This window comes from Zootermopsis nevadensis, unplaced genomic scaffold, assembly GCF_977971745.1.
Source record: "Zootermopsis nevadensis isolate Lab colony 2312 unplaced genomic scaffold, Znev_1.0 Znev_ptg000006l, whole genome shotgun sequence".
Lineage (NCBI taxonomy): Eukaryota > Metazoa > Arthropoda > Insecta > Blattodea > Termopsidae > Zootermopsis > Zootermopsis nevadensis.
This window is the reverse complement of record NW_028259138.1, coordinates 5157299-5178910: the sequence shown is the minus strand read 5'-3', so window position 1 is coordinate 5178910 and position 21612 is coordinate 5157299. Positions and strand designations below refer to the sequence as shown.

At 38.7% G+C, this 21612-nt stretch overlaps 1 protein-coding gene and 1 long non-coding RNA gene across 2 annotated transcripts in view; both read right to left on the bottom strand.

Annotated features, from left to right (window-relative positions):
* LOC110827518 (uncharacterized) overlaps positions 1 to 255 on the bottom strand; it is a 108781-nt gene extending 108526 nt beyond the window's left edge. Inside the window, exon 1 of the long non-coding RNA XR_015533823.1 lies at positions 3 to 255. This is a non-coding gene — a long non-coding RNA (uncharacterized LOC110827518). The remainder of the gene's footprint in view (positions 1 to 2) is intronic.
* A 708-nt stretch (positions 256 to 963) lies between these two features.
* Positions 964 to 14977, bottom strand: LOC110827535 (translation elongation factor 2-like). The gene is made up of 19 exons (XM_087343591.1): positions 14769 to 14977; positions 13553 to 13618; positions 12270 to 12484; positions 10357 to 10550; positions 9493 to 9701; positions 9010 to 9134; positions 8639 to 8747; positions 7952 to 8065; positions 7700 to 7846; positions 7139 to 7240; positions 6331 to 6469; positions 5868 to 6035; positions 5367 to 5476; positions 4210 to 4389; positions 3908 to 4117; positions 3344 to 3526; positions 2614 to 2746; positions 2238 to 2362; positions 964 to 1441 (listed from the first exon to the last, which is right to left on the bottom strand). Exons 2-19 carry the CDS (start codon positions 13553 to 13555, stop codon positions 1373 to 1375), a joined length of 2535 nt encoding a protein of 844 aa, XP_087199717.1. The 5' UTR covers positions 13556 to 13618; positions 14769 to 14977; the 3' UTR covers positions 964 to 1372.
* Positions 14978 to 21612: the final 6635 nt, after the last annotated feature.

Sequence of the window (21612 nt, the reverse complement as noted above, 5' to 3'; positions counted from 1 at the left end):
ACCTTGTCGGTGTTGGCAACGTCTTCTTTCACGTTTCTTCATTTCTTAAATATTTTTATGTCGCTGTTCGGAGGCGATGTGCTGCTTCTGGAGCAGTGATAATGCGACTGGCTTGATAGTTTTTGATTTCTTTGTTGTGAAGCGTTATTTGTTTACTCGGCATTGTTGTGTTCCACAACAATGCCGATTTTGTTTATAGTTGACATTGTTGATGACGTAATTTATTGACGACAACGACTAATCACAAATTTTTATAGTAAGATATATATATATATATATATATCACAATAATAATTAAATAAAAAAATTGCGAAAAAATATGCTTGAAAGTTTAAATAACAAAAACTGCCATTATTTTTTACACAACCTAATAGAAAGCTCTTAATTCGTCTTCCATCTTTTACAACCAAAAAATCTCGGGGATGTTACACTTTACACCACTAATCTGCATTCTCCCTTCAGAGAGACGAAGTTTCCCATTCCAGCCAAAATACCCACCGATTTTGTTATGCATTTTATAACAAAATTGTGAATGCAAAACAATGTGAGATTGTTAAAAACCATACAATAATTTATTCACCGTCTTTACACAAGCTTATAGATTGTTAAAATCACATAAAATTATAACATTTCAACATTTGATATTGTTACATTTTGAAATGTTGAAATGTTATAATTTTATGTGATTTTAACAATCTATAAGCTTGTGTAAAGACGGTGAATAAATTATTGTATTGAAGAACACAAGCATGACGCAATTAAGATATAAGTTAAAAACTATGCAACATGGAACTGTCAACATTGGAGATAATAAAACATTACTCTAATAGAAAAATACCAGATGGGAAATACAAACAAGACTGCAAACCATAGCAACAGCAGCAGCCAATTCAGATTAGAAAAAGTATTTCCATGATATGTCTGGTAGGGAGGAAGGAAAGGAAAAAAAAATGCACACAAATCTCCCACTGTTTCAAAACACAGATGTCTTCTCAGCAAAACAACATTCAATTAACAGGAATGATATAGGGGGGAAAAGAAAACTACACTGTAGTCTGTCTTAAGTTGTTATTCTCTAACACCTTAAGTGATGCAGTACTTCTTCAAATAAAGTCAGTGGTGTAATGATCAAACAATGAAGCAGGCATGTTGGGTGCATACAGTATAACATTCTCCTCTCATTTTTCATAGCATGTACATGGATGAATCAGCGCCTTCACAGGCCACATTAAAATGCAATTTTGCCCCCTTCCTTTCCAGCTTCTCTCAAAGCACACACCATTCATCTACCGATTTCAAATGTTGTAATGATACATAATTTGTTTTGTAACTGATTAAATACTTTGTACATCGCACCTAACTTCATGAACATTTACAATTTATCCAAATATTGATTAAGATCTGGAAGACCTTCCGCCAGTTGCTTCCTTTTGCGTATTTCCTACAAAACAAAAGAAACAACAATTAATTCTAAGCGCATGTTGAACAGAACAGTCCACATCCACATTTATTCATAATTACACACAGCTTCCTCAGTTGGCCGTTCTGGTTCATCAATTATTCAGAACAGGTCTGTGAATACGAGTAATCATCATCAGAAGCCCAAACAAAAATATGACAGAAAAAAGTACATATTACGCAAACCAATGAAACACGTTCCAGCTTACTACACAAAGGCCTGGTTAATAAATGATGTACAATTCAGTGAAGTGGTGTGATGCCAAACAGACATCAAATTCTTAGATAAACTTTCACAAGAGTAAATTCTTTTTTGATATAACTGGTGTCTGTTTTGTGTAAAACAATCAGGACAGATTATCATGAGGGATTCCACTAACAGAAGAAATTTGCTGTGGCAGAGCAACAAGTGATGAACGGTTTAAAAGTCATAGAAGCGTGTCTACACTTTACACTGACGTGGAATACATAGAAGAAACGCAAACATTAAAATATACAGAAACAAAAATGTTCAAATGTATACCTAACATTCTCTTGTCGATTATCATCAAGGCTATATCCCTGAGTGGTCTTGCGGGTAGCTTACCAATGTTTTGACAGAATTTTGACATAATCCAGACAGCCTCCACCGCCAAAACACCTCAATCGAAAACAGCTTTCCCTTATTTTCACTCGCAAGCTAACTTTTGAGTTTACTCGTTACTCAATGCACATTCCGCCTGCTTTCTTCTTGTAATAGTTTAGCACAATGCAATATGTGCGATTTGTTGTAAGCTTACCTGTACAACAGCATAGGGCTTTGTGCCAACTTCCAGTGGGTCACCAGGCAAGACCTGCCAGTGGTCGAACACACACTGTGGGGATGCATGTCCACCTGTATTGCTACGCAGATCTGCTGTGAAGCCTATGGAAAAAGGGTAGCACAAGAGTGAGTTTTCTCCTACATGCAAACACCGACTTTTATAGAAATCTACCACAGTTTGTTACACCAAAGTACACACTATAACTGAAAAAATAAGTGGTTACTTCATTCTATACCGCAAGGTTTATGGTTACATTGATTTTAATGTATATACAAATGTTCATCAAACTTTAAGTAATGTTCGGGCCAAAGTAGTGCGCACAATCTATATTCAAAAATAACATTACACTTACCAAATGATTCATTCACAGGTAAGAAAGCCTTAACTGCAAACATAGGTGTGCCTGCCAACCGCGTTTCTTCAAACACGTGTCCTCTTCGTTTGTTCAACACGCCATAGATACCACCAACAGCGACTTCTGGACACTAGGAAGCATTATTATTATGATTATTTAGTGTTCTGTCTGACGACAGGTCCATATGAACAGGATCCTTCCATCCTTTTCTCGGACTGGGACCTGTTCATATACGTTCTTGGCAGATGATCCAGAAGTGGTTTGCCATTGCCTTCTTCTGTGTGTGAATGGAGTAATTGTTGGGATGCCACGGAGAAACCGGGGAAGCCCCCGGAGGAAAACTCCGTGTTGCCTAGACCACGGCCTTGCCCAACACAAGTTATAAATTCGGGCACCGCCGGGAATCGAACCCGAGACCCCAAGATTACAAGGCCAGCGTTCTAACCGCTAGACCACTAGGAAGCATAGGACACCAAAATTTTCAGTTTTAATACCGTTCACAAAATCTTGAAATTTAACAGCAGCGAGCTAACAGCTTCCCATATAGGCAATTATGATCATAAAGAAAACACTGGATTAAAATCTCAAAATTCAAGATCTCATACTTTTTAAGACCTATGTGTCTTTTTTTATAAAGAGGGAACAGTAAGAGCCTTCTCTATCAAAACATTAAAATTTTATCTCAGTTCAATGTATCAATTCTTAGTACGAACTGAATTCCACCCACCTGAATTTCACACAAGTAAACTGGTTCCATGAGTCTGGGCTGAGCTGTGAGGACGCAAGCATACAAGCAGCGTTGAGTTGTATGAATGATCTGAGCGCCACCCCTGTGGATGGCATCTGTGTGCAATGCCACATCATGAATGTTGAACCGCACACCTCGCATTTTTTCCTCTGCCAGAACTCCCTATAACATCAACACACAGTTAACCCAAAACATACCCAAATCGTGAACAAAATAATTACAAATGATATTAAATATCTTTACACAATTTTTAAAGTGCTTCCTCACAAGATGTTTACAATCAGTACTGTGAGGCATTTAAATACGAAGACAAAATGTTAGAAGCTCCATACTATTTATCAACATTAAACATAAAGGTCACGATTTCCAATGCAACAATCAGCAAAAATGTTGGAATAATGGCATTACTAGAATGGAGTTATAAATATAAATTAAATATTAACCACATTTGATTTCAAATGCTTCCATTTTAATGACCCACCAAACAACACAACCTCCTGCAACATTTACAATAAACGTTCAAGGCAGATAACAACTAACTACCTTTTTGGTTGCCGACTGGAACCCAGCCACAACAGAGTCCTTGATTTCCTTCAGGTACTGGACACCCTTGGTGCAGTCAAGGAGAAGGTTCGGACCTGTACCATCAGGACCAAAGGCCCAGATCTTACGGGCTTCTATGACGTCATATTCGTATTTTTCACTCAGGTAGTGAGCCCGTGCCTTGAACTCGTCACGTGGGTTCACCTCTCCCTGTTACAACACACAACCAAGTTAAAAGCTCAATACAACTACTGCAAAATAAAGAACTTTACACTTGAGATAGACTTTCAAAAAGTACTTACCCCGTCAATATCTTCGGCTAGACCAACAGGCATGGGCTGTGCCTTCATAAAGAGACGGTTGTGTTTGTTGGGTGACTTTGAGAGACACATCTGGACAGACTCTTCTGATACTGTCTCACAATATGATACAACAGGATCAGATTTGTTGAGAGGAATGCAAGCATGGTCTTCTTCCAAATCCTAGAACAGGGTTCATAAGAACATCAACATATATACGTACTCAAATTTAGACCACCAATTCAAAAAACCTGCAGCCTTTGTAATCAACAGCAAAATTCTGTTTCTTAATCAGAAACTGCGAACCATAAGTAAACCAAACAAATTATGCGGCCAAAGGTTTGCATTCCTACATATCCGAGAAGTCGAGGTTAAAATATCTGCACAGAACAGCTATAATGATGAAAGTTTTTAAATGATTCCCTTACTCTGTTCAGTCAAATGCTGTAGTAGTATCTAAATTAGGCAATGATACTCCTTCCAATTCATTAATTATTCATCTTATTGCCTGACGCTATGCAGTTCGAGCTGACAGCGGGATTAAATATACCATAAATAAAACCGCATGCGAAGAGCAGAAAGAGGTGTATCATCAAACCAGAGTCCAGGAAATACATTCAAATAACATTAACACAAAAGACTGATAACAGCCAAAGTTTTAAGCATTCGAAAATTTCAACAACAAATGTGAAACAAAATTTAAATCAATGCAGAAGTTCTTCAGTTGGCCTTTCAATCTTTCATACGACTTCAGAACAGATCTGTGAATATAAGAAAATCATCATCAGAAGCTCAATAAAGTAATATGAAAGTATACTGTACACAGTCATCAATAAGATCAGAAGGAATCCAAGAGCAAATATGAACCTTCGAATCCCTTTCAATAAAAATAATTAAACAATATTTGCATCCTACATCAACTCGCTTCTTGACATTAACCAGCTCTCACAAACCCAAATAATATTTCAATCACTTTTTAGTGAAAGTGAAACAAATTCTACAACCAAATAAGGCCAAATCATTCTCAAATCCTGAAAATTTAGTGCTATGTGGTGTAAGTAAACAAATTATTGAACACAAAAATCAGTGAAGCTTCAGAGAATATATGCCTAGAAACTGACTTTACAGATTCAACACAACTGCACCAATACTGTACTCACCTTCAGACAAATCTCCAAATGCAATTCACCAGCACCAGCGATGATGTGTTCGCCAGACTCCTCAATGATGCACTGAACCATAGGATCAGATTTTGTCAGACGTTTCAGACCTAGAAATGAATAATGTATCAGTATACTATTCTACAACACGTAACAGTACAGAAACGTAACGAAACTTGTGCCCATCACTTTCGGCACACCGAAAGACATTTTGCTGGCCTCTGGTGCTTCCTAGATGGACATTTTCTTTAGCCAAATTTCAATAATGGCACTTAACCACTCTATATGCCAAAGTGGAAAGTGTGGCGATTTGGGGTTAAACTTCAGAAGCAAACGTTTTAACTACGCATATTTCATGTAACAGTAACACAAGGTTTAACAAGAAATAGGTAAATGATATCACATCACAAATTAAAAGTTTACAGATAATGATTTAACAACTTTAAAATCTGAAAATCGACCACATGAAGATAAAAAATACAAATCCAACACAAAAAATACCTTCTACAAGTCTCGGCAGATCGGCGGGGTTTTTGGGCTCCACAGCAACTCGCACAACAGGGGACACGCTGAACTTCATCACACGCATATTGTGGGCATCCTTGGACGTTGTGATGGTACCAGTTTTCACCAAAAACTGATCCACACCAACCAATCCACAGATGTTACCTGGAAAATACAAATGACACAGGACTCATTCGAGACAATTTACGTAGCAATTTCACTCAATCCTTTAACATATACGAATTTACAACCGACCCAAACACTAGTTGAAAGCAAGAAAAAAGTATAATTTTATCCATTACTTCCGGCACACCACAAAACACCGAGTTAGGTGGTGCTTCCTAGCTGGATATTTATTTACCCCAAAATACATACTCTGGCACTTGCGATCTCCATAAAAGGAGATGAAGCGTGGCGTTTTGGGGAATCTATTGCTTTCAAAGACGTACACGAGACTTACCACTGGGGACATCCGCAATGGCCTCAACACAACGCCCCATCATCAGCATAGTTCGCTGGATGGTCTTTTCATATAGATCCTCTTTCTTGCCTGGGACATAATTTGGGCCCATGATACGGGCCTTCATTCCTGTTGCAACCTACAAAAAATATGCAAAAGGCATTCAAAGATTTGATAAAACAATAAATTCTATTTTATTTTTACTTAGTACTTCACAAAAAACAGAATTAGGAAACATTTAAAAATTAACAAATTTAATTAATGTAAAATAAGAGATAATGTGATGTTAGAAAAGAGGAACTAGAGGTTGAAATGGATTCTGATCAGGTACTGTAAGGGCTTAGCACACCTTGAAACTTGTCTTTCCAAGTATTCCAATTTCCGCTCTTACAGAACTGGACAGTGTTTCAGTGAGTACATGGTCCCACCACCAAGAAACTCTAATTCTGTACAATATGCGCAACAAATGACAAAATTCATTCCAATTTCACCTTTCCACAACAGGCCATTCACAATAAAATGCATACAAATTATTTTCTTGTATGTTCCCCTATTCAGGTTACACATTGTGGTATCATGGCAACCAAAACCAAAGAACGATTTTCTCTCTCATAAGTAAAGAGCAAGTCTCCATCAAGCAGGCAATATTCAAAAAGCCTATGGGGAAACCAAACAAGTCACTCAGCGCCTGCTAAAATAAATAGGGCGGGATACCGAGTACACAAATCACTCCATAGCCCTTCCTTATATTAGATGCGACCAATTAGATGAATGCACTTCAACATTGCACTCAAAACAAATTCCTCACCTTTCCAGAGAAGACACGACCAAAAGCATAGAATCGGCCCTTGTCGGTTGCAGGCACCATCTTAGAGATATACATCATAAGCGGAGCATTAGGGTCGCAATTCTAGAAGAAAGTATAGAATAATACGTTTCGGTTAAAATGACTGACGAAGAGAAACCACAGAGTACTCAGGCTGCATGGGAGAATATTAAAATATTAGAAAAATAGGGTTGGAGGGTATGAATTAGACTAATCTGGCTTTGGATAGGGATAGGTGGCAGGCTTTTGTGAGTTTAGTAACGAACATTATATGAGTTTCGTAAGAGGTGTGTAATATCACCAGCTGATCAGATAAGATATGATTAAAAATGTATATGCACCATGGGCAGACTCATTCAGCCAGACAGTTTTGTCCTGTAACATGGATGGTTTTAAGAAATACCACACCACACGGCTTGAATTAATTTTTTCAGTTAAAAAAATATTGACATGTGAAGAGACAATTATTTAAAACAATAGCCATGTAGTGTTGACGTGCACACGCAAACAGCATAAAGTTAAAAGGTTCAATTTTCTACAGACCTTAATGCCAATAGCTGCCTCATCATCAAGTGGTCCTTCATACAACATCTCCATACGGTACTTCTGTGCTACGACGGGCGACGGCAAGTGAATGGCGATCATCTGAAGCAATGTTTCACCAGCTGGCAGCCATGATCTCATCACAACCTACAGTGAAAATGACATTAAAAACTGGCAAACAGACCAATCATTTCAACACGCAGAAACAAATTTCATCTTCACATTTCAATACCAAGACTGGGCTCTCATCACCTTAAGAAGTTCCTTTCCGTCCTTGTTCTTGTCCTCGGGTTTAAGCTCGATGTTCAGCTTCTGCAACAGATTAGCAGCTTCCTCCTTTTTGTGGTTCATTATGCTATCGAACACCTACGGCAAAATAAAGTGTCAGTCAAATAAGCCGTATTTGAAAGCAGAAGCAAGCCTGCTTGGTATCTGGGTGGTATATGGTTTAAATCTTGACCCCAGGGACCAGTTATCATCATGGAATGCGGTCTTGTGGCCTTCCTTCATTACTCCAGCCAAGAAGCGGAATATCACCATAAAATAAACCCCTAATCTTCCTTCCACATCATTCAAAATCACCCCACCATTTGATGCATTTGAAAAAGCACCAATAAGGAATACGAGAATCAAGATGTAAAGCAGTCACACACTACACGGCATGCAGGTCGTTTGGGGGGAGTGGAGGTACAGCTCCTACTCATTCTTGACCTCGGCACTAGATGGGGGTAAGTGGTCAGCATCACGCCCCGGCCGGCTTTACCCCCGGTACCCATTGGATAGGAGGCTGGGTGGGCCCCAGAGCTGGTCTGGACGCAGAGGCTAGGGAAAAAATCCTCTGCCCCCCTCGTCCGGCCCGTAGCCGCTCGCTATATTGACTGAACTATCTCGGCTCCCAGAATCAAGATACGGAATGAGTAAAACACAAAAAATACTTACCTTGTAAATAGGATCCAACACGTACGTACAGAAGGATCTTTTGTTATCGTCTTCCTTCTGCTTTGACCACTTCTTGGTCTTAGCGTTGAAAAAGTTTTCTCCCCAAAGCCTGAAAAATTAATATTGCCACCTTTTAAAGCACAGTCAATAAAAACCAGAATAAGGAAATCTACACGATTAAATATTTGCTGGGTGTCGAAGTTCATCTTCCACACAACCAGTGCTCCATAAATATTCATCCACTCTTTATCTGGGCACCGGTTTCAGCTCTGTAAGAAACTAACCAATGACATTTGTTTTCATGTACGTTAACTACGACCTCCAATTAGAAAATAATGTTAGCACCTACACTTAAAAGCATGTGATCTCACCTCTTCATAAGCTTTACAACATCAATCTTAAACTTCTCAGCGTACATCTCAGCAAACTGCTTGAGGGTAAAAGCCCAGCCATGCAGACCAGAGCCAAAACCAACACTACCCTTGCTGGGGTCAACCTGTGAACATGAAAATTCAAACATTAGCTCAAAAGTTTATACAGGGCAATAAAAACATAACTGTGAATATTATAACTTACTTCACCTTAATATTATTCCATCTACTGTGTTGTTTGTCTGTCGAGGGTGATTAAATGTTATAATAATAAACACCTCACCAAAACCTAAATAAAATACAGTAAACTTGGAAGCAGTCACATTCTTCTAGAAAGGATCTCCAACACTATTACTTCAAATAAAGGGATTACAGAAAGGCATGTCAAAATCTACTTTTCCTCCATTTACAGCCCTCCCCTATCCAAATTAATTAAAGCATTCACAGAACACGCCAGAACGGTGCGAACATCGTGTTACTTACCCTCACTTCTCCCATAGGCCCAGAATCGTCACTGTAAGTGGCAATGATCACGTTAACATTTTCAACGATACGCTGGAAGGTCTGGTACAGTGCCTCGGCCTCGAGCTGCAACTCCATCAGTGCTCGGTCCATCTTGTTCATGAACAATACCGGCTTGATTCGCTCGGCGATGGCCTGTCGCAGCACAGTTTCGGTCTGAACGCACACACCTGGCGAACATCCAGTTGTTAGCCGAGCACGACACGAAAGCAAGACCAAACCTCAAACTTTCTTACTATGATCCACATGAGACTGCCAGGTTCGAGACACCATTTTACTAAATCCTGCATGTTCAGCCTAGAAATGAACCTGGATCCCCAAGATGAGGTAACATTCACGTTCCTTATCCACCCACCGTTAATTTTACTCCTTGTAATTAACTTCTAAAACTTTCTAGGAAAAAAAATGAGAACTGAATATGAATATAATTACAGACATATACACAGATATTTCTATAAAGGGAAAATTGACGTAAAATATCTTATAAACTATTAATTTCCCTTTTCAGCCACTCCATAATTAAATGATCATCAGTACGATGTTGCATCTACATCTTTACCACCGCCACTGGACATAGAGATAGGGGTCCCGCGGCTGCATACGATGAATTGCATTTGCACTGCCACCACCGTCCAAGTCTGCGACAAGGCGAACCCTGCCTACAAACTACAGCACGGCCCTTTGTGTGCTGGAAGGAACTTTCAGTACGTCAGGTAGTCATATATCTTGTAAATGCCTCAGTTCTACACTGACATGACAGTTCATTGCCCATATGTCAACCCTCGATGAACATTACTTAAAGGAGCGTCACAGAACGCATCTCACCTGATACGCAATCTACCACAACAAGGGCTCCATCAGTAACACGCAAGGCAGCCGTCACTTCACTAGAGAAATCCACGTGTCCCGGAGAGTCAATCAAATTAATCAAAAATCCTTTCTCTCCCTTGTCACCCTGATCGGGGTTCGTGATGAACACCAGATCCGTGTCGTCCAGTTCGAAATACATGGAGATGGCCCTGAGAGCAGTAAATTACATCATTGCATTAATGGTAACCGCCGAGAAAATTAAGATCACTAATGCCACTAATGCAAAGCTGTATATTTATTAGACTGCATTCTTATATCTGTTTTAAAATTGCAATTAAGTTAACTTTTACTTCCTGAGAGCTTAAGGTGTTGTTGAATATGAAATACTGCATCTGTCGTAATGTTGATATGTCGGTCCAAAGCTGCCATTTCCCACCCATGAACCAGTCTCTACAGTTTATTTTCAATCAAGGACATTCTAATGAGCCTAAAATTTCTTCTGTGGCAAAAACATATGCACTCATAATGAAAACACAGGTAAGTCTTTTCCTACCAAATTCCTCTTCAAAATAAGGCTATAGATGTAGTTAATAACTATTCTGAATTAATTATTGCAAGTCCAGCAGAAATTATATTCCATTTATATCCCAATATGTTGTGTGTCGCCGACAAAAATAATGTGTAATGTTCCATGCTTACGATGCAACAAAGACAAGAGAAATGCCAATGCAAAAAATTGTACTTCAGAAAAACCAGTTATTAGCAGTTTTCACAATAATCACATTACCTTGTAAATATAAGGAATCACTAGGCATATGTTACAATTTACATCTTTATTACCGCCACTGGACATAGAGATAGGGGTCCCGCGGTAGCATAGCGATGAATTTGCATATGCACTGCCACCACCGTCCAAGTCTGCGACAAGGCGAACTCTGCCTACAAACTACAGTACGAGGTGCGATCGGAAAGTTTCAAGACTGTGTCAATAGAGGGCGAACCGGATGTAGTACGAGCTTCTGCCGCTAGGAGGTGCGGCCTACATTCATAGTGAATCAGTGTGCCAGCCGGCATCATCGAATTAGCATTTGTTTCTTAGTTACGGGCGTTTTGGTAGTGCATTACACAGACCCTCCTGCGATTTCGGAATGGCGGATTTTCATGAACAAAGAGTGTGCATCAAATTTTGCCAAAGACTCGCCAAAACGGCTACGGAAACCTATGAAATGCTAAAGCAAGCATTTGGAGAGTCCGCAAGGGGTCATGCACAAACTTTTGTGTGGCATTCACGTTTTAAAAATGGCCGAACCTCTGTCGATGATGACGAGCGTTCTGGACGACCATCTTCGAGCACAACGCCCGAAAATGTTACGAAGATTCGGCAGGCCATTCACGAAGATCGACGTCGTACCATCAACGACTTGTGCGACATTGTTGGGATAGGCTATGGGACCTGTCAGCTGATTCTAAAAGGACGAACTCCACATGCGACGCATCATGACAACGCGCCAGCGCACACCGCCCTCAAAGTTCGCCAGTTTTTGGCCTCAAACACCATGGCCGTCATCCCGCACCCTCCTTATTCGCCGTGTGACTTCTTCCTCTTCCCAAAGATGAAAATTCAGCTAAAGGGAAGGAGATTTGAGACGATAGAAGAGATTCAGGCAGAATCGCAGATAGTGCTTGACAGGCTGACAAAGAAAGATTTCCAGGGATGCTTCCAGGCTTGGCAGCGGCGCTGGGATCGTTGTGTTCACTCCCAGGGGAACTACTTCGAGGGTGATGGATGAATTTAATGCCTGAGATAAGTGTACGGGTTTTTATAGGCGCAGTCTGAAAACTTTCTGATCGCACCTCGTATGACCATTTGTGTGCTGGAAGAATTTGTTCAAACATTACTACTACATCGGATGACAGAGAGTACTCACGTGGACTTGATAGTGATGCACCTTTCCTGCTCATCTGCTCGTGTATCTGTGAAGCGAGTTTCACCGGCCCTAGCACTGGCAATAATACCAGCTTTGGATACCAGGGAGTCGGTCAGTGTCGACTTCCCATGATCAACGTGAGCGATCACAGACATATTGCGTATGTTTCTCTTCTTGTCCATCATAACACGGATCTCATCTACAGTAAAGTTCACCTGGAAGTATGCCACAAATAAACATATAAGCTTATTTACTGTTACTTCATGGATGCACCATTAACATGTGGTGACAACTTTTTTGAAAACAGCTTTTAATTTATAGGTACACACAAATTACTGCACTAAGAAACAATTTTTGAAACGTCCATCAACACTACCTTAGGCAATTGCTTCCGGGTAAAGTAAATTGTGTGATGTAAGACTTGAGGTTCTCACAGCGGTGAGTATGAAGATTTCTGTCTTCTGGGGTGTTGCGCTGTGTAGTCTGGTCGATGATCGCCCTGATGACGGAGGCAGTATGACCTCTGAAACGTTGGTTAACATCGACCAGACTACACAGCGCAACAACCCAGAAGACAGAAATCTTCATACTTATCGCCCTGATGACGGAGGCAGTATGACCTCTGAAACGTTGGTTAACATCAACCAGACTACACAGCGCAACAACCCAGAAGACGGAAATCTTCAAATTGTGTGATGTTATGAAACCTACAATTTGTATCAGCACACAAATTACTTCAACCGGATACAATTATTTAAAATGAAACGAACAATACACAAGGCAATTCTCCTTTGGAAATTCCACAAACACTACCAAGGTAAATTTTCCAACTCCTACAATTGTGCTAATCATTTTCAAGGTGCATTTGATCAGATTATAACAATCTGGAGTTCAAGATGTAACATGAATCGCGGAAAGTAATTTCTTTTTAATTAGCGAACTTGCTTGCTGACCATATAATGTCATATCCCATGCGGCACAGCATGGAAGCGGGCTTTAGGAATGGATGTGAAAATTGTTTTTATGAAGGCCCGCAAGATAAAAATATTCGTAAGCAATAATAACACTCTCTTCGTAAGTAGAAAAAAATACAAGTGTCCTTTAACACTGCACATAAGGGAAGCTCATTGACATTTCGAAGCTTGCAATCTGTTGTGCAACCTGTTCATTTAACCAATGGAACATAAAAATGAACACACAATAATGAGAACCGACTTCCTACAATGGGGAATTAAAAACCACACTTCAAATATAATTACAAATAATTGTATTCTATCGCTTACCATTTTGGATGTTCGACGATTTCCTTTGCTAAGTCACAATTCGATGCTCCAACAATGGCAGACTCCCTGCGAAAGAACGAATGCCACGAATTGAAGACAGTCAAAGATCATACAAACTCTACGTCGAGGAGAGCGGAAAAGTACAGGTACAACAGATACTACAATCCTATAGATATTCTGTGTTCACTCCAAATAAGATATAGCGTTAAAGTGTTCCCTTCATGAAGAGATTTTCAGCGTTACTCTATATCGAGTCATGTAGAGTAGCATTAGTGAATAGTTGTAGTAAGCAGTAGTGCGAATAGTGCTACGATGTAAGGACTGTGGCCGTGAAAACCTGGTGTTAGGCGGCCACAGATCTCTGTATATAGTCTAAACCAAATATATTATATTATATTATATTAGTATATTTTCACGATACTAAATGGTGTAGTTAAATGACAGATATTCTAGGAATAATAAATACAAAATAAGAGTACTTAATACTTAAATGTGTATGCAAATAATAGACAACTATGGATGTAACATACAGTAATGAAAATTAACAGAATAAAAATGTAAAATTCTTATCTTATCTTATCTATATCTAAACCAAAAGTAAATGGTGATTATTTCCTACAGCATGAGTCAATTGGTCTCTGTAATTGACATGTTTTCTTTGAGGTTGGGACTGACTGTTCCGTTTTCATTTCTCTATGCATCTCTGCTTCCAGTTGTGTATTTCCCTTCGACTATCACCAATTACCGACTACACTCCTCCGGCTGCAAAGGGTTTAGGATGTTTTTTTTACATTGTATCTTCTAAACAGGATTTCTTATAATTCTGACAAGTCTACAAAGCCAACCTATTTGTACTCTTGATCGTTGTTCTGAATTTTCTCCCTGCCCATGGGTAGTTTCTTTGTTCCTTTTTCTTTGAAATTGTTTTATTCGCTTTTAATTTAAAAAAATTGACAGTGGAACCACGGTTCCGGAGAAGCTGACGTAAATACGCAAACGCAGCAGCGTGAAGTGCGATGCGCCCTTGTTTGTATAAATAAATGTTTGTTGAACCTAAACCATTTGTGATATGTAAAATCTGAAAACAGATGTGGAAAGCTCAAAAGGTAAAACGTATTTCGTACGTAATATGTCCCGATCCATCTCTTACGGTTTCGAGAGGCGGGCGCTTAACGCTTAACGTAATGAACAATAATAATAAACAGGAATCCCTTACCTCAAACTTTGTTCAATTGTAAGAGACCACGATGTCCACCGGCGACTATCGATTTAATCAACACTAAAATGGAGAGAGTGGAGGGCAGTATCACAGATTTATTAATATTCTTATATAAGATAAGTACTTGTGATATTCTAAAATGTTTTAACAGCACAAAATTTTCTACTCTACGACGCACTTCTTCTATAAGCGATTCACAGCAAAGCTCTTTCCGCAATGACGAAAGCGGATTGTTGACGGCAGTAATGAAACACAACAATGTCGAATAAACAGATGACGTAACAATTAGTTTCTTAGGTAATATAACAATGCACGCAGGAGTTCATATAAAAGCTGACCATTGTTGTCGGCCCATATTTACACATTGTTGGTATGGATCTTACACATTCCTATTTCGTAACGCTGTTTTTGCCGAATGACCCTTCCTACCTACACCACAGCATCTTAAACAAGCATTTTTTTGACTCTGGCTTAAACACGTCACATATGTAGGTTTACAGTATGTTAGGTTGACGAGCACATGTTTTATCATAGGTGATGTTTTTTTTAAACAGTTAAGGCGTTCTTTCCGCTTTGTTTTATAAGTAAGCACGTTTTGTAGAACATAGAAAACACGGCATTATTATATGTTTTCATAATTCTGACCTACACTGTCAGGTATCAGCTGATGACCGCTGTCCTAATAGAGGCCAGGTTTTGTGAACCCCGCTGAAAATGATAGATGATGTGGAGCACTGGTGGAACGAAGGATGACAGGCAGGGGAAAGCTGAAGTACTGCGAGCAAAACCTGCCTCAGTGCTAACTTGTCAGGCAGAAATGTCATATACATTGTTCAGCGATTGAAGCCTATCTCTGCAATGAAAAACCTACGTCTAACCACTAAAGCACGGCCTTGGTCCTAAACGTGATGACATGATACATGTTCGAAACGTAATTTGATTAAACTGTAACATACTACATGCACATTGTAAACGCCATCAGACGTGTAATATGCATATAGGATCTGTTTACATCCCACTGTAGTCCTTGTTTAGTAAATTACAATTAATGACAGAATTAGCTGCGACATCGGTGCTAACCAAACACGTAAATATACCTGCTTGTAGAATGAAAGGGGATTGTACTCTTTCGACCTGAAGATCAAAATTGAAACGAAAAAGGGGGAGAGTTGACTACATGGAGCATGGCACAATTCCGATGGTGACTGTGGTTCAAACAGTCAAGAAATACCCCTTGTTATGTAGAACCAGAAAGCTAATATAATGTTTACTAGAACACACTATTCTCACGAAGATCAAATTTCCACTTTTCGGAAAATCTGCTGTAGACGTTACGTTTAATATTGAATGATCGTGTCTGAGCCTGGGGTATCCAGTTTCACTCCACACTGTTTCAATCTAGCCCTGTATAGTTTGCGCGAGAAGTGCTGGCACTTGCGCAAAGGACTGATTGTGGTCGTATGAGATGGACCCGTCCGAAGCACGCGCTAGAGGGGTGTCAGCTTCAGTTGGTTTATAGCTCTAGCTGTGTTTAGATCGGTGCGTCACCTCAGCTGAGGCTGTGCGACCCCTACTACTACTACTGAACTCCCCTCTCTCGGCGTATACATCGCGCATTTACGTGCCACCACTGCTCGCGCGATCTATAGCAATATACTGATTATGTAACTCATAGCTCAATTAAAAAGCGAAAAATATCTTCAGAAGATATCGATTTAACTAGAAGTAGTGAGATGAATAAAGATGTTGATTAGTTCCCTTTTGCTTCGTATATGCATGCAGAATGTCGTCTGGGTGACTTTTCTCATTCGTAATTAATGCGACGTTTCTGCTCTTTATTGAGGTTAGGCAGTGAATGGTACACGGAATTTCATACGGGACTGTCAACTTTATACCGATTGGACAACATTCTATCATTTTCAGGATTTAATTACAATACAGACCAAATGTGGTGACACTACTTACTGACTCAGCTCGATACCGCATCGTTTCCCTGTCTACAAATATAAATTTTAGGGCCTGGTGTGATTAAGTGGGTTTCTATCAAACCAGAAAATTTAATAAGCAGAAAAGTAAATTCGTGTTGTCTCACTTCGAGGGAGGAACGTTCTCTGCGCAGAGGTATCTAAAGAATTTGGCGAAGAAAAGAATATTTTTACCTGAGAGAAATTTTTTGTATGTCAGCAGCGCAAACTATATATCGTCTAAATATATGAAAATTAACGAATAACAAATCTGAAAGAAATCGGCCACGGCCTAACTTAAATTACAGTCTTGGAATTGTTCTGGAATGATTGAGAGAAACTATTAAAATTCTCAGTCACGTTAGGCGGTCTGCGGACTGACAATGAACCTGGGGCTTCCATGTACGTAGCTGGAATGCCAACGGTTCCACTGCGACGTTCTATTATAACTGTAAAAGAAATAAAATTACAGAACGACTAAGAAAACAGGCGAGGCACCTCATAATTTGTGCTCTTAATAAAATTCCAGGACCTAGAGATGGACGAGACATGTAACACGCATGGGACTATAAGAAACTGATATAAGATTATAGTCACAACAGACCACGAACATCAGGAGTATGACCGTGCGGTATTCCCACTTACCTTTTTAGAACAATTTTTTAAGTGGGAGATTGCGTGTGTGATATTCATCTTGGAGTATAATTGATCGCTCAATTAGAAACAAAATTAGATAATTAATGCACACTCGCGGTGAACATGTAAGACGTAGGGCAACAATAAGGCTTTCACGTGAGGTATCACGCGTTTATCAACTCACACCTCTTTTGCGCCGCAGCCTGGGAACGTAAACTGTGAAACTTCGATGTCTTGAATGAGTTCGATGTCGAATAAAATTTTTAACATTAGCCTTTTATTAATTTATACCTATCGTTGTTCTCCATCAACCATCGCATGTTCTAGAGTCTCTTTATTTCTAAAAATACCTCTTTCTTTAGTTTTGATGCATGTTATAGGTTTTATCATGAACAAGATCAGATGCATTTACTCCTTGGTTTACTGACGTTTACTTCATGAATTTTCGCTACAACAAAACACGCAAAATAGGCCTGACTGTCCAGCACTTCCCAAAATCCCTCTCAATCCTCAAATAATCAGTCGCCGTTATTTTACTGTTCTTTTTGGTGCATCGCACTCGGATCACTAGCAGTTACATACTCCATCATTTCACTTCCTTTATTGATTTATTTATTTTGTTTTCGTGTTTTAATTAGCGTCTTTAATGCAAATTAAAAGATTTTCTCCACAATAATCGAATGTGTACAAACTCAGAACCATTCAGAGCAAACACAACGAAATTCAGACCGGCTTTGGAAATTCATGCCATAGCGCAAGCAGTCACGTGGGGTTACGAGTGCAATTCCCTGTAAGTGCAGAATGTCTCAAAACTGTATGCGTACATTCAATGTATGAAATAAAAACATAAAAAAACTAAACCATTATATACCTCAGAAAAGGCACTTAGTGAATTAGTGACCCTAGTGCAGTGCTCAAAATGTCCACCGTTAGCTTGATCAACAACTGACTCACAAGCGACCACCAATGTGTACATGTGTATACGTATTTTTGGAACATGCTATACATTCGATTTCCTTGCTACTGCGGCAAAGCCTACGACATAACCTAATTTAAATGAAAGCCCGTTTAAATGGCCTGTGTCTGTAAGACCGCGATTAGTGTACACACTTTGATTTTACGAAAGCCAAATTTGGAACATTTGAAGTGCAGTACGATACAGAAGAAGAGGTCCATTAGGTTCTGGCAGAAACGTTTACAGTCCGAGGATTTAAAAAAAGGTTGAGAATCAATGACATATGCAACTTCAGCCACATTAACGTAATGAACGATCAGCTATTGCATTTTTGTTGTTTGATTCATTTTATTACGCTTTAAATTTTTAGATATGATAATCAGAGCATGATAAATTGAAAAGTATGCGGAATGAAGAGATCTAGTCTAATTTAAAGTGTTGGAGGGCCTGTTGAAAAATAAGAAATCCACAATTAATATAGCCTGTCTCGATGCCGAGATTTAACCCGTGAACTTCTTCATACGATGCAGGAGTGCTTTAACCACTCTATGGCTACTGTCGGCTTTCCAATAACTTATTTTCTGAAATGACTGAGAAAAACACTTTAATTCTCAGTCAGAATAGATTCTGTCTATGCGAGATTAGAACCTGGGACTTACAATTACGAAGAAAATTTAATAACTTCTGCACCACGACGTTCAGTGTAGACCCACAAATATCTACCAGTGTAGTAGTGTTTGGCTGTCAACATTTTATCCATTATATTTTGCAAGATTTTCATGGTTTTCTTCCGTTACTTCAATAAAGTGCACAGAAAAATAGAGTAAAAGTTTTCAGAATATAACGTAAATGGTCAGGGATATGTTCTGCTTTGTTAGCCTTGCCTCGTAATTTCTTTGATAATAATACGAAGTACGCATTAACGCCATTTTTCTGACCGCAATGTTCAACCGCTATACATATATTTATTTCAGATAAGACCTACCCTCAGCAGAGAACTTTGCTGACAGGGTTGAATATGATTTTGTACCTCTTATCTCGACACTCCTGTCACATTATCCTAATAAATTTGTTTAGCGGAAAATGGCCTTATTACATGCATAACCGTCATTCTGACTGCGAGGGAAGGATTGCATGACGTCACTGTATATACTCTCTGCTGTATGATTAATGATTAGGGATGACTCATTTAATTGCTTGGCATTAACAAGAAGCCAGTTTCATGTGATTAATGCACGGATTGGGCAGAACGACTTCACCTGTCCTCACTGTGTTTCTACTGCCATTGCTGCAATCCGAATGTTACTTACTGCAATTTGTCAGCCGCAAACAAAGCATTAGATTTCATCGCAATTGAATAATAAAGAGGAGATAAAAGTGCCGCCGTGTGCTAATTTCTCAGTGTAATACAACCAGTACACATGTCTGTATCTGAGTTTCGCCCACCCCATAAACTACAACCATAACTATAAAATTTATATAGACGATACTGAGACCAAAAAAATATATCCGAAATTTCTCTGAGTTCTTCATCTTCGGTTTCCACACTCTTTTAGATTAATAAATCACAAAATAATTCAACCGGGAATGCTGTATCACACGATCTTGATTTAATAGACAACAATCCACATTTATGTGAATTGTAATTTTCATAACCTTACTTTATTTAAGATGTGGGCCAAGAGGCTTATAAAGTTTTAGCTACTCACGTGTTGATCATAATATGAAGTTCACATACAGGGAACTCTCGGTTTACGGATGTTCGCTATAACGAGCGTCAAAATTCATTCGAAATTTCTTAAAGTCGCCAATAGAGTTCCTTAAAAAACGAAATTTCAAACGTATAGTGAACATAATTGTAAAATTTAAATAAGGAAACTTTTAAAAAATATATTTATGAAAATAATTATTGGAAAATTATTATATGATAATTATACTGAACTGTTCTTGGTTAATAAAACTTATCTTTTATTTTATTTTACGTTACGTATCTTATACGATAAACCATAACGCATACATACATTATAATAAAACGTATTTTATAGACCAGTCGATGTTTAGTACATGTTTTTAACGTTTTAAAATGGCTGCTAACGTATACGATACGTATCGTAAAAGCTCAGGAATGCAAGATACACATAACGAACAACGTATTGGAACGGAACTCGTTCGTAAACCGAGAGTTCCCTGTATTAGACATTCATTAAAATTGAACGTATCTGCTTTGTGATAGCATTTCTCTTTCGTGTTGGACTTTGGTTTAAAACAACTTTTTTCCACTTATAAAATCTCGAGCGATCAGCCGCGTTAGTTCAGGGCAGCATTCCAACATGAAAGCTATAAGTTTATGTAATTTCACCTTAATGGTTCATTAAATTGTGAAAGTACGTATTAATTTGTACCCAAGTAGAATTTCATACTCCGTGTTTCAGACTAATTACATGCCACTTACCATCGAGCCCTGTGAAGCCATTGAGTCGCCCCCGCAGTGAAGCGTTTCTTAGAAGGGGAACCAGCGTTCTCCTTAGAGACAATATAGATCTACATTAGTCACCTGTGACTGGTTTCTAAAAGTACCGTAACAAAGTAAGCATTAAGTTTATGAACACACAAGAGATTGAATAAAATTGGTCTCCAAGCATAAGCGTCCGGTACAAGAACTAAAATGAACCCTTTGTCAAAATGTTCGATGTTACATTTCACTACAAGATCTTGCATAATTTTTATTTTCAGGGAAATGAAGTAGGCTATTGGACGTGGTTCCAGTACCGTATTGTTTGTGTATTAGGGCTCCGAAATACATAGTGATAACAAATAGAAAACATATCTTTCTGAGACTTCTTTCCTTATACGCTCGACTTCGCAGTCGTAAAGAAAGCTTATAAATGTTGACTTACGGATTGATATTGATTTGCATTTAGTAAGTGAAATGATTGTAACTTTCGACTGGGCCTGTATATTACTATTGCATATTATCTCTTACAAAGATTTGTTTTTTATCGCTAGATCCAGGAATGGAAATTTTTTCCTGTCCTTATATTATTTACCATTCTTCTATGCCATTAAAAATCCTATGTTTTATTTTATGTCTGAAACTGAATATCAAAGTAAGTATTCGTAAGTTTTTTTACTTCTTTTGCATTTATATTTTATGTTCAATGTTAACACTCAATATTAGGCATTGTATGATATTATATGAAACTTGTCTCATAGTATTGTTAATTAGTACAATGATATCTAGAATTCTAAAATGGGCTTAACATGCAATTAGAATGGAGAGACAAGA

Excerpts from the sequence above, each read along its gene's own strand:
- LOC110827535 (XM_087343591.1), bottom strand. Across the intron at positions 8,748-9,009 it reads GTTGTAAAGCTTATGAAGAG|GCTTTGGGGAGAAAACTTTT; the intron begins GTGAGATCACAT and ends TTAATTTTTCAG. Across the intron at positions 5,477-5,867 it reads TCTGCCGAGACTTGTAGAAG|GTCTGAAACGTCTGACAAAA; the intron begins GTATTTTTTGTG and ends ATTCATTTCTAG.